At 33.7% G+C, this 13,437-nt stretch overlaps 1 protein-coding gene and 1 long non-coding RNA gene across 3 annotated transcripts in view; one reads left to right on the top strand and one right to left on the bottom strand.

Moving 5' to 3' along the window:
* Window positions 1-13,437, top strand: part of LOC133206083 (coiled-coil domain-containing protein 74A-like) — a 214,685-nt gene that overhangs the window by 102,019 nt on the left and 99,229 nt on the right. For both annotated transcript variants that reach the window (XM_061342014.1, XM_061342013.1), the window contains one exon: window positions 3,769-3,907. In XM_061342014.1, coding sequence (XP_061197998.1) covers window positions 3,769-3,907 — 139 coding nt within the window. The remainder of the gene's footprint in view (window positions 1-3,768; window positions 3,908-13,437) is intronic.
* LOC133206085 (uncharacterized) overlaps window positions 1-13,437 on the bottom strand; it is a 51,442-nt gene that overhangs the window by 1,215 nt on the left and 36,790 nt on the right. The window contains exon 2 of the long non-coding RNA XR_009723696.1: window positions 3,370-3,420. This is a non-coding gene — a long non-coding RNA (uncharacterized LOC133206085). The remainder of the gene's footprint in view (window positions 1-3,369; window positions 3,421-13,437) is intronic.

The raw sequence follows: 13,437 nt of genomic DNA, 5'->3' as shown, positions 1-13,437 counted from the left end.
TATAACTGAAAGATAACTGAAAGGCCACTGAAATGTATCTGCCATTCAGTCGACTGAATGATAAATGAAAGATCACGGAAAAGTCATGGGAAAGGATCTTTTCAGTGACCATTCAGTGGGCATTTAGTTACCATTCCATCGACTGAATGGTGCGATTTCATCCTGTGTTAGGCATTCATTTTTTTATGAATCCGATATCCAAGTTCCTGTTTTATTCATGCATCTGTTCCTACCAAATTTCCGTCCCAGTTTTCCCCAGCAACTACTTATTTTAATTCATATGATAGCATATATACACATCAGAGGGGGAGGGGGGGGGGTATTACTTGTGAGCTTTGGCTCACAGACTTCTTGTTCTTGAGTGCCCTTGGTATTGTTAACTTTGATTGGACAGTTTAAATCATATATATGTCTTTTCTTGAAATTTAAATCAAAATACACAACCAATAAGGTGTAATTTGCTAGGACTGTAACATATTTTAGTAAATGATCATGTTTATGTTGGTAATCTCTGTTAATACTTATGTCTCTGTGTAAATCCCCAATTTTTTGCAATATATTACTGTAAACCAATCATCATACATGATATTTTTTTATTTGTAAATACTGGTTCATAACGAAAAATATCAGAAAATGTAAACTTCCATAAACTTTTAAAGATTTTTTGTTTTATTTTAAAAATAAACTTGTTTTATTTGTGAATCATCAATGAAAGAGTGGTCCATAACAAAAAATATCAGCAAATGTAAACTTTTATAAACTTTTAAAGATTTTTCCTTTTATTATTTAAAAAAAAAAAGCTGTTTTTTATTTGTGAATCATCAATGAAAGACTGGTCCATAACAAAAAATATCAGCAAATGTAAACTTTTAGAAACTTCATTTTATTTTAAAAATAAACTGTTTTATGTGTTCATTGGAGCAACGAATATAACAGTGATCTGTGGTCAATGGTGCAACAAAGAATAAACTCTAAATTTCATCGTTCTCTCTATGGTATAGATACCTGTACCTTGCCTGTGTAAACAATTTATGGGGAATTAATTACTGTATACAGGGATATTTTCACCCCGTGTTATTTTCGCCCTTTGACACTTGCAAACAATTTTGCCCTGTTTTAAATTCACTCAGTCACTGTTTCGTGTAAGAAATTCAAATCTTCAAAAATCTTCTTAAGAACAGCAAAGCCATAATTAGTCATATTTATATGGAAGCATCCTCAGGTGGTGTAGATTCAAGGTTGTTCAAATTATGACCCCCGAGGGTAGGGTGGGGCCACAATGGACGATCAAAGTTTTATATAGAAATATATATATAGGAAAAATCTTCTAAAGAACAACAAGGCATGATTGGTTATTAACTATTTGGAAGTATCCTAAGGTAGTGTAGATTCATATTTGATAAAAATCATGACCTCCATGGGGATAGGGTGGGGTCACAATTGATGATTAAAGTTATGCATAGGAATACATAGGACATTTTTTTTTTAATCTTGTTCTCAAGAAGAGCAAAGCTATGATTGGTCATATTTATATGGAAGCATCCTCAGATTGAGTAGATTCAGATTTGTTCAAATGTACATGACCCCCGGGGTTGGGACCATAGTGAAAGTTCAAACTTGTAGGGAAAACAGTCACAGTTAGTCAAAATAATATGTAAGCATTCTTTAGTTAGTGACTAGATTCAATTTTGTTCAAATCACCCCCCCCCCCCTCCCATTTTAGGGGTAGGTCGGGACCGCTTATGCATTAAAGCTTTTCAATACTGAACTGATTGCTTTTTGCCTAGCCACAGTGCTCAGGTGAGCGATGTGGCCCATGGGCCTTGTTCTTTGTCCATTTAATTGGTATTTAAGGTCAGTCAATTGATTAAAATTTCAAAAGACATAAATTAAAATGGTCTTGATCATTGCTGTGACATTAAATACAAAACCTCATTAGGGTTGAGAGTAAAAAAATAAATCAATTTGTATAAACCCATTTTTCTTTGTATAAGTCTTTTGTCCCTTTGATTATTTTTTTCACACAATGTCATGCAGTTTTTGGCATCTGTTGATTGTGAATTGCTTATTTCAAATTTAATCCAGGTTTGGATAGCTTTGGGATTAGTATTCACAGGGATAGACATTAACTTTCAGACTCGCTTGCCCTTCGGGTAAGTGAACTCAAACTTTGACTTGTCCGAATGCAAAACTTGGTTGCCCAAAATTTAGAGAGAAGAGAACCGGTATCTTAATTTTTTATTGTAAATAAAGTGAGATCTTACTTTATATTTGGCAAGATAAGTGCCAGAAAAAATTTGATGTGCTGCTCATTTTACATTTAAAATACTTGTAAACTCACACTGCCATGCAGCAATATTTCTCATAAAATAACATTCATATTTTTAAATTTATTTTTGTGCGATCTTTTTGCGAATCTTGATTTTTTTTTCCATGAAAAAGGGGAAACAGTTGCCATGCTTACATATTCTGATTAGAATACATCGTGCACCGAGAATAACTGTTCCTTATATTCTGTGAGTTAATAAATAAACTATTTTATGTATCTTATTTCATAATAAGAATGTAAAGAAAGTTGTCAGACGGAAAGCGTATTTTTGTCAACTACCACGAAAGAAAAACGGAATAATGACCCTGATTTTTCAAATGCTACCGAGGAATTTACGAATGCAAAACAATGTCATATGCCTGGTAGAAATCAAATGTTCAATTTATTGTTTTGTTTATAAACTAATGAAAGATATAAAAAAAAAATCTATCAGAAATATTAACTTGCCCGACCGGACAAGTACATAACAATTTCACTTGCCCGAACTGAGAATTTACTTGCCCCGGGCAATCGGACAACCGTTAATGTCGATCCCTGATTCAGGAAGGGGCAGATCACTTTAAATGCAGTATATACCACATGAATGTAGTAATAATAAGATCAAATTGGTTGATTTTAACTTCATGCAAAATCTTTGTAATTATCATTTGTTATTCAATATATTTGAATGTCATTGCAGACATATTTTCAGAATAAAAAATAACATCTTTTCTTTATTCTGAATACATTCACAACACAACTTGCCCCCAATCACTGTCCCACAGAGCTTTAGATGCTCGCAGATATTTCCTGCACAGTGGCACGCATATAAAAAATGGTTTACAGTATTTGGTATTCATAAGGGAGAAAAAACAAATTCACAAACATTGGTTATTGAAGTGTATTATCATAATAAAACAAATATAGTTACACAGTATATGCAAGATTTTTTTCAATCAAAAGGTCTCACATAATTATTAAAAAATAATGCATATTAATGTATTCATAAATAAAAAATTAATTGCAGTATACATATATTTGGTTTATGAATTTCAACTCACCTTTGAATGCCTTGCTTGAGAATTTATAGAACTTGAATCTGATAGGCATCACTGAAAAGAATATTGATTGAATTTTAGGAAGTGTACATTAAAACCTCAAAGAGAAAAGATTGAAAAATGTATACTTTACAATAACATTTATTTCAAAATTAGTACTAAATTTATACAATAATTGCAGGGATATATAATCAGATATATTTCAAAAATTTTTCAAATAAACTTAAATGTGATATAATTAAATGATTAAAACATCTCTGTCCTATATAAATAATGATTAAAGAAGCACAGTTTGACTATAATGAAGATTATTTAATGCATTAAAATCATCATTAACACCATAAATTGGCTTACATGCTTGCATAAATATTCTTACATTTGTTTTATTTCATTTTTTCACAGAGGACAGAGTTGATGAGTTAAAAGTGATATTCTTGGAAGAGGAAATCAAGGAGTTGAAGCATGCACTTAGGGATGCCAGAAATCGCAACAACTATATGTCTCAGCTTCTGGAACAAGCTGAAGATTTCAAGAAAAAACAGTCAGTTAATATACTGTAATGTATTAAGAAATTGACTTGATTGCTGGAAGCTTTTGTAGTTTTCATCTCAATTTTAGAGAATAGAACATGTAAAATAAGAGGCTCAAGGGCCTTAACAGTCACCTGCTTATGATACAACCATGTAATTAAAAGGATCCATAGAATGACAATTTGATAATTATATAATAAAACAAACTAAATTGATAGGGTATGTTGGGCACAAACAAAAGCAACGGGGCATCAATATTCAGAAATGTAACTTAATAGTCACAATCTGCTAATCTGATACAACTTGAAAGTAGATTTATTTACTTGCCTTTATATGCCAGAGCTAACTTAACTCTTTTACACTGATCATAAGTACAATAATTACAATACAGTGCTTCAGCATAGGCCCATTCAATCACTTGTCCAGCTCTTTTAGTAATATTTATGGAACAAATCTAAATCCAAATAAGTTTTGTCCAATGTTTATTTATTCCTTACTTCAAGTGAACTTGACCATTAAAAACTATAAAAATATTTTGTTTTATAAATTAAAAACTTTAATTCAGTACACCTATCTGTTACATTATTTACTTTAAATATTAAAGTTATTAAACAATTATCAAAGATAAATCATTAGATGGAAAAAACTTCTCTCAAAATAAAAATTTTCCTACATTATCAACAGTGACCTGTGGTAAGGGACATAAATTTCACAAATCTGGTAAAAATTCCCTTGATCGTTACAACTTTGACTTGGTTTCCCTGCTAGAACCCAGAAGTAGAGAAGCTTTTCAAACAATAAATGCATTCTACTATATGAGCAATAGAGCCCTGCTCTAACACCAGAACCTCATAAGCTGGGGTCATGAATTTCACAATTTTGGTAAAATTGACCATGCTAAAAACACTGGTGCTTATGTTGTCTGCTTTGTACCTGAGAGGCAGAGAAGATTTTCAAAATAAAATTATGCATTTTCACTATATGATCAAAACAGCCCAATCCTTACACCAGAAACCTTGAAGCCACCTTTAGGAATTGTTTGCTTGCTTGCTCCTGACTTACTGGTTGAAAGTGATCTGGCTGAAATCTTTTTTTAACTTCAAAGAAATGATAATTTTTAGCTCACCTGAACTGAAGGCTCAAGTGAGCTTTTCTGATTGAAACTTGTCCATTGTCTGTCGTTGTCATAAACTTTTAACGTAATTATTCATCTTCTGATGAAGAACCACTGGGCCATTTTCAACCAAACTTGCCATAAGGATCCTTGGGTAAAGTGCATTCAGGGTTGCTCAAATGAAGGGCCATGCCTTCTTCCAAGGGGAAATTATTACGAGTTCATGAAAAATTAATGGCATCATTTAAAAATCTTCTTCTAAAGAACCACTATGCTAGAAAATATGAAATTTATGTGGAATCATCCTCAGGTAGTGTAGATTCAAGTTTGTTCAGGTCATGACTCCCGGGGGTAGGGTGGGCCAAAATGGGCAATCAAAGATTTACATAGGAATATGTAGGGAAAATCTTTAAAATCTTCTCAAGAACAGCAAAGCTATGATTGATCATATTTATAAGGACGCATCCTCGGGTAGTGTAGAATCAGGTTTGTTCAAATCATGACCCCTGGGGGTAGGGTAGGACCACAATTTGTAATTAAATTTTTACATAGGAATACATAAGAAAAATATTTAAAATTCTTTTTCTCAAGAACAGCAAAGCCATGATTGATCATATTTATATGGAAGCATCCTCAGGTAGTGTAAATTCAAGTTTGTTGAAATAATGGCCGCGGGGGGTAGGGTGGGATCACAATGGGTGATCAAAGTTTTACATAGGAATTTATAGGGAAAATCCTTTAAAATCTTCTGAAGAACAGCAATGATTAGTCATACAAGGATGAAGCATTCTTAGGTAGTATAGAATCAAGTTTGTTCAAATTATGACCCTTGGGGATAGGGTGGGGCCACTTTTATATTAAAACTTTTCAATACTGAACTGTTTGTCATGTCCATATTCCTTCCTTCTTCTCTCCATCCTTCCATTCTTCCATCCTTCTGTCACACTTTGTGTTTAGCTCAGTTACAAAGAAACTATTCAAGATATTTTTATCACATGTCCCATGCTGATACATATTGATGAAAACTATTTAAGTGCATCAGCATTTTTTGACCTTGGTCTTGCCTTTGACATTGACCTCACTTTTCTTTAAATTTGTGTTTAGCTCAATTTCAAAGAAACTTTTCAAGATATTTTTATCAAACCCTCTGCTGACTTTGTGTTAAGTTAAGCTTCAAAGAAACTATTCATAATATTATTATCAAACTTCCTTTGCTCATACATATTGATGAGAACTTTTCAACTGCATCTTGACCTGACCTCACTTTCTTAAATAAGCGATTTTCTAAATTTCAAAGAAACTAAAGAGACTTTTATCAAACATCATTGCTGATACATATTGCATCAAAATTTATGACCTCAGCCTTTCTTTTGACCTTGACCTCACATATCTTAAAATGGTATTAAGCTCAGTTTTAAAGAAACTATTCAAGATATTTTAATAAAACCTTACAAGCTGATACATATTTGTGTCAGCTATTCAACTGCATCAACATGTTTGATCTTGACCTTTTCTTTGACCTTGACTCACTTTTCTTAAATTTCTTTTAGGATAATGAAACTATTCCAGATATTTTTTATGTTAGCTTATATTATTTGGTGGTAATTTATTAACTGAGCCATCATTAAAAACATCTTTGTTTCCCCTAACCCAACTCTAAAAAATAGGTAGGTAGGTAAATATTTTTTTGACAGCAGCTTTGAAAATACATTCTGAAAGGACTTTACTCGGTAATGACCAGTATCTGCCCAAAAAATCAAACTTTTGTGGAAAAATCTATAAGTATTGTTCTAAACCAGGGGGGGGGGGGGGGTATCTGCAGAGCATTGCCTATTTTCATCAGTCATGACATCATGTGTTAGATATGACATCAAGAAAATGACGTAAATTCAAATTTTTCAATGATTTTGAGAGCAAAGGTTATATTATACATTGATATTTTGATTAAAAGTCATCTAGCGCAGGTCTGTCCCAACTTTATCTTTTGATATAATGTATAAAATTATAATATCAATCAAAAATTCTGAATATTGTTCTGGAGCAAGCTTGTGCTCAGTTAATTCTGTACCAAAAATTTGAAAAATTTTGTCCATTTTGTCCTTTATTTTGGAAATAAAGGAAAATTCAAATAATTTGCAATGTTACAGAAATGAGAATTGATGATAAATTACTGCAAACTATAATAATTTTTGTGATTTAAGAATTTTCATACAATATATACAGATGTGTACATTTCTAGAGAATTCCAAATTTACTTTTTATGGGGGCAACAATATGCTTTTATCAGATATACTGTATGTGTACTTAAGTTGGCATATTCAAATTTTAGCGCAATCACTGGGTATGGAGTTGTTGGCTAAATCATGAATTAGAGCTATACCTGTCCATGCCGTATATTTATTTATAAATGATTTCTTAGCGGTACATGTATTCATGAATTAGCGTATCGTTGTCTGCGCCAAAGCCGCTAAAATATGAAGCCCGCTTTTTAGCTCACCTGAGCTGAAAGCTCAAGTGAGCTTTTCTGATCACCCGTCGTCCGTCCGTCCGTCCGTCTGTCTGTCCGTCCATCCATCCATAAACTTTTCACATTTTCAATTTCTTCTCAAGAACCACAGGGCTAATTTTAACTAAACTTGGTACAAAGTATCCTTGGGTGAAGGAGAGTTTAAATTTTTATAATAAAGGGCCAAATCCCCTTACAAGGGGAGATAATCAAGAAAAGACAAAAATAGGGTGGGGTCATTAAAAAATCTTCTTCTCAAGAACCACTGGGCAAAAAAAGCTGAAACTTATGTGGAAGCATCCTGGGATAGTGTAGATTTTAAATTGTTAAAATCATGACCCCCGGGGGTAGGGCGTGGCCACAATAGGGAATCCCAAGTTTTACATTGAAATATAAAGGAAAAATCTTGAAAAATCTTCTTCTCAAGAACCACTAGGCCAGAAAAGCTGCCACTTATGTGGAAGTATTCTGGGGTAGTGGAGATTCTAAATTGTTAAAATCATGACCCCCGGGGGTAGGGCGGGGCCACAATAGGGAATCCAAGTTTTACATTGAAATATAAAGGAAAAATCTTGAAAAATCTTCTTCTCAAGAACCACTAGGCCAGAAAAGCTGAAACTTATATGGAAGCATCCTGAGGTAGTGGAGATTGTAAATTGTGAAAATCATGACCCCTGGGGGTAGGGCGGGGCCACAATAGGGAATCAAAATTTTACATTGAAATATATAGGAAAAATCTTGAAAAATCTTCTTCTCAAGAACCACTAGGCCAGAAAAGCTGAAACTTATGTGGAAGCATTCTGGGGTAGTGGAGATTGTAAATTGTGAAAATCATGACCCCGGGGGTAGGGCGGGGCCACAATAGGGAATCTAAATTTTACATTGAAATATATAGGAAAAATCTTGAAAAATCTTCTTCTCAAGAACCACTAGGCCAGAAAAGCTGAAACTTATGTGGAAGCATTCTGGGGTAGTGGAGATTCTAAATTATTAAACTCATGACCCCCGGGGGTAGGGCGGGGCCAAAATAGGGAATCCAAGTTTTACATTGAAATATAAAGGAAAAATCTTGAAAAATCTTCTTCTCAAGAACAACTGGGCCAGAAAAACTGAAACTTATGTGGAAGCATTCTGGGGTAGTGTAGATGCTAAATTGTATGACCCCTGGGGGTAGGGCGGGGCCACAATAAGTATTACAAGGGGGGAAATCTGGTTAAGAACAGCATGGCCAAAGTTAGTCAGGTGAGCGATGTGGCCCATGGGCCTCTTGTTAAAGTACATATTCAGTACTAGTTCTTTAATGGAATAATACCTTTATAAATAAGAAAAGTACCAAAGAAAGTGATTTGAAACAGAATATCATACAAATGCCATTCAAAAGCAAAATTTAAGGTAAATTAATTTACAACTATTATTCAGTAACCTGTGAAATATCTCATTGTTATGTTCCCCAAACGAAGTTTGGGAACATATTGTTTTTACTCTGTTTCTTATTAAGGTCTTCCGTTTCAGACGGAAGACCTTATAGTGATTCTACTGTTTCTTCTTTTTAAGGTCTTCCGTTCCAGACGGAAGACCTTAAAGTGATTGTACTGTTTATTATTATTATTATTATTATTATTATTATTATTTTCCCCTTTTTTTGTCGGCAGGATTTCTCAGAGATGACTGGATGGATTTTCCTGAAATTTTCAGGGTTGATAGAGAATGAAAATACCCCGAGGCGTTTTTTTTCATTTTTTCAAAATTAACTTCCGGTCGTCAGATATGTCCGATTTCCGTTTTTTTCAAAAATATATTTTCCGAGTGAGATCTCAGAAACGGTAAGAGATGAAGACACCAAACTTATATGAGTAATAGATCTTGAGGAGTAGGCGAGCCCATTTGGGTTAAACATGTCAGCCGTCACTTCTGGTCGTCACAGGAAGTGATCAAAGAAATCGAAAATTTCAACTTTTCTTTTTTGAATCTTCTTTTGCATCACATTATTGCATCTCATTTGTATTGTCGAAATATGTCAGTCCCACCGGAAACAAAAACGACAACTTCCGGTTATAAGAGGAAAACTACATAATTTGAGTATTTTTCTTTCCCTTAAATATCTTTCATAGATAAAGTATTTGAAATGATTTTAAGATATGTTATTCAGACTGCAAATATCTAGAGTAACGTCAAATATTTTAGTAAAATTCACTTCCGGTCGCGTGTTTTTCCTGTCTTCAAAATGAAAAGTTATCCGAGCAATATATCGGAAACGGCATGAGATAAAGACACCAAACTTAAAGGAGTAATAAACCTTGAGGATTAGGCAAAACTCATAGGGTTAAACGCGTCAGCCGTCACTTCCGGTCGTCACAGGAAGTGATCAAAGAAATCAAAAATTTCAACTTTTCGTTTTTGAATGTTTTTTGCATCACTTTATTGCATCTCATTTGTATTGTCGAAATATGTCAGTCCCACCGGAAACAAAAACGACAACTTCCGGTTATAAGAGGAAAACTGCATAATTCAAGTATTTTACTTTCCCTTAAATATCTTTTACAGATAAAGCATTTGAAATGATTTTCAGATATGTTATTCAGACTGCAAATATCTAGAGTAATATCAAATATCTTAGTAAAATTCACTTCCGATCGCGTGTTCTTCCTGTCCTGAAAATGAAAAGTTATCTGAGAGAGATCTCGGAAACGGCATGAGATTAAGACACCAAATTTAAAGGAGTAATAGACCTTGAGGAGTAGGCAAAACACATAGGGTTAAACGCGTCAGCCGTCACTTCCGGTCGTCACAGGAAGTGATAAAAAAATCGAAAATTTCAACTTTTCCTTTTAAAATCAAATCTTGCATCATTTTATTGCATCTCTTTCATTGTTTTGAAATATGTTAGATTCCACCGGAAACCAAAACTCTTAACCTCCGGTTTTAAGAGATAAACTATGTTATTTCGATGTTTAACTTTCTCAAAAATATCACTTACAGATGAATATTTGAATTTTTTTTTTTACATATGTTGTAGATACTACAAATGTCAAGAGAAAATTCAGAGATTTTTATTCAATTCACTTCCGGTCGTGTGTTTTCCTGTCCCCAAAATTAGAATGTGTTCTCACAATTGCTCGGCAACAGTAAAAGACTGAAGTCTAAAACTTTCAGGACTTAGAGTCAGTCATCAGTTCATATACATCGTGTAAAAATCGTATGTCGTCATTACTTCCGGTCGTGACAGGAAACGAAGGAAAAAAGTAATTTTTTTTAGTTATTTTGTTTCTACATCAGTTTTAGGCTAATACCGACGTTGGAAAAGGCATGTTCTTGCAAACAGGAAGTAGTATAACGGAAGACCTTCTCATTACTAGTAATGAGTTTCTAGTTAGGGTCTTCCGTCTTCAGCGGAAGACCCTTCTATTATTCTTATGTTTCTTTTTCAAGCTTCTTATTATTAAGGTCTTCCGTTCCAGACGGAAGACCTTATAGTGATTGTACTGTTTATTATTATTATTATTATTATTATTATTATTATTTTTTTCCCCTTTTTTTGTCGGCAGGATTTCTCAGAGATGACTGGACGGATTTTCCTGAAATTTTCAGGGTTGATAGAGAATGAAAATACCCCGAGGCGTTTTTTTCATTTTTTCAAAATTCACTTCCGGTCGTCAGATATGTCCGATTTCCGTTTTTTTGAAAAATATTTTTTCCGAGTGAGATCTCAGAAACGGTTAGAGATTAAGACACCAAACTTATACTAGTAATAGATCATGAGGAGTAGGCGAGCCCATTTGGGTTAAGCGTGTCAGCCGTCACTTCCGGTCGTCACAGGAAGTGATCAAAGAAATCGAAAATTTCAACTTTTCTTTTTTGAATTTTTTTTTGCATCACATTATTGCATCTTATGTGTAGTTTCGAAATATGTCAGTCCCACTGGAAACAAAAACGACAACTTCCGGTTAGAAGAGGAAAACTACATAATTTGAGTATTTTACTTTCCCTTAAATATCTTTTGTAGATAAAGTATTTGAAAAGGTTTCTAGATATGTTATTCAGACTGCAAATGTCTAGAGTAACGTCAAAAATCTTAGTAAAATTCACTTCCGGTCGCGTGTTTTTCCTGTCCTCAAAATGAAAAGTTATCTCAGCGAGATCTCGGAAACGGCATGAGATTAAGACACCAAACTTATAGGAGTAATAGACCTTGAGGAGTAGGCAAAACACATAGGGTTAGACGCGTCAGCCGTCACTTCCGGTCGTCACAGGAAGTGATCAAAAAATCGAAAATTTCAACTTTTCTTTATAAAATTATAACTTGCATCACTTTGTTGCATCTCTTTCGTGTTTTGAAATATGTTAGATTCCACCGGAAACAAAAACTGTAAACTTCCGGTTTAAAGAGATAAACTACGTTATTTCGATGTTTAGCTTTCTCATAAATATCACTTAAAGATAAGTATTTGAAATGTTTTTTTTATACATATGCTGTAGATACTACAAATGTCATGAGAAAATTCAGAGATTTTTATTCAATTCACTTCCGGTCGTGTGTTTTCCTGTCCCCAAAATTAGAATGTGTTCTCACAATTGCTCGGTAAGAGTAAAAGACTGAAGTCTAAAACTTTCAGGACTTATAGTCAGTCATCAGTTCATTTGCATCGTGTAAAAATCGTCTGTCGTCATTACTTCCGGTCGTGACAGGAAATGAAGAAAAAAGTAATTTTTTTAAGTTATTTTGTTTCTACATCAGTTTTAGGCTTATACCGACGTTGGAAAAGACATGTTTATGCAAACAGGAAGTAGTATAACGGAAGACCTTCTCATTACTAGTAATGAGTTTCTAGTTATTATTATTATTATTATTATTATTATTTTTTTTTTCCCCTTTTTTTGTCGGCAGGATTTCTCAGAGATGACTGGATGGATTTTCCTGAAATTTTCAGGGTTGATAGAGAATGAAAATACCCCGAGGCGTTTTTTTCATTTTTTCAAAATTCACTTCCGGTCGTCAGATATGTCCGATTTCCGTTTTTTTCAAAAATATTTTTTCCGAGTGAGATCTCAAAAACGGTTAGAGATTAAGACACCAAACTTATACGAGTAATAGATCATGAGGAGTAGGCGAGCCCATTTGGGTTAAGCGTGTCAGCCGTCACTTCCGGTCGTCACAGGAAGTGATCAAAGAAATCGAAAATTTCAATTTTTCTTTTTTGAATTTTTTTTTGCATCACATTATTGCATCTCATGTGTAGTTTCGAAATATGTCAGTCCCACCGGAAACAAAAACGACAACTTCCGGTTAGAAGAGGAAAACTACATAATTTGAGTAATTTACTTTCCCTTAAATATCTTTTGTAGATAAAGTATTTGAAAAGATTTTTAGATATGTTATTTAGACTGCAAATGTCTAGAGTAACGTCAAAAATCTTAGTAAAATTCACTTCCGGTCGCGTGTTTTTCCTGTCCTCAAAATGAAAAGTTATCTCAGCGAGATCTCGGAAACGGCATGAGATTAAGACACCAAACTTAAATGAGTAATAGACCTTGAGGAGTAGGCAAAACACATAGGGTTAGACGCGTCAGCCGTCACTTCCGGTCGTCACAGGAAGTGATCAAAAAAATCGAAAATTTCAACTTTTCTTTATAAAATTAAAACTTGCTTCACTTTGTTGCATCTCTTTCGTGTTTTGAAATATGTTAGATTCCACAGGAAACAAAAATTGTAAACTTCCGGTTTAAAGAGATAAACTACGTTATTTCGATGTTTAGCTTTCTCATAAATATCACTTACAGATAAGTATTTGAAATGTTTTTTTTATACATATGCTGTAGATACTACAAATGTCATGAGAAAATTCAGAGATTTTTATTCAATTCACTTCCGGTCGTGTGTTTTCCTGTCCCCAAAATTAGAATGTGTTCACACAATTGCTCGG

The sequence above is a fragment of the Saccostrea echinata genome, unplaced genomic scaffold (assembly GCF_033153115.1).
Source record: "Saccostrea echinata isolate AGI-Se365-2 ecotype Australia unplaced genomic scaffold, CSIRO_AGI_Sech_v1 ptg000054l, whole genome shotgun sequence".
NCBI lineage: Eukaryota > Metazoa > Mollusca > Bivalvia > Ostreida > Ostreidae > Saccostrea > Saccostrea echinata.
The sequence above is the reverse complement of the archived record's forward strand: the minus strand, read 5'-3'. Positions and strand labels throughout refer to the sequence as shown.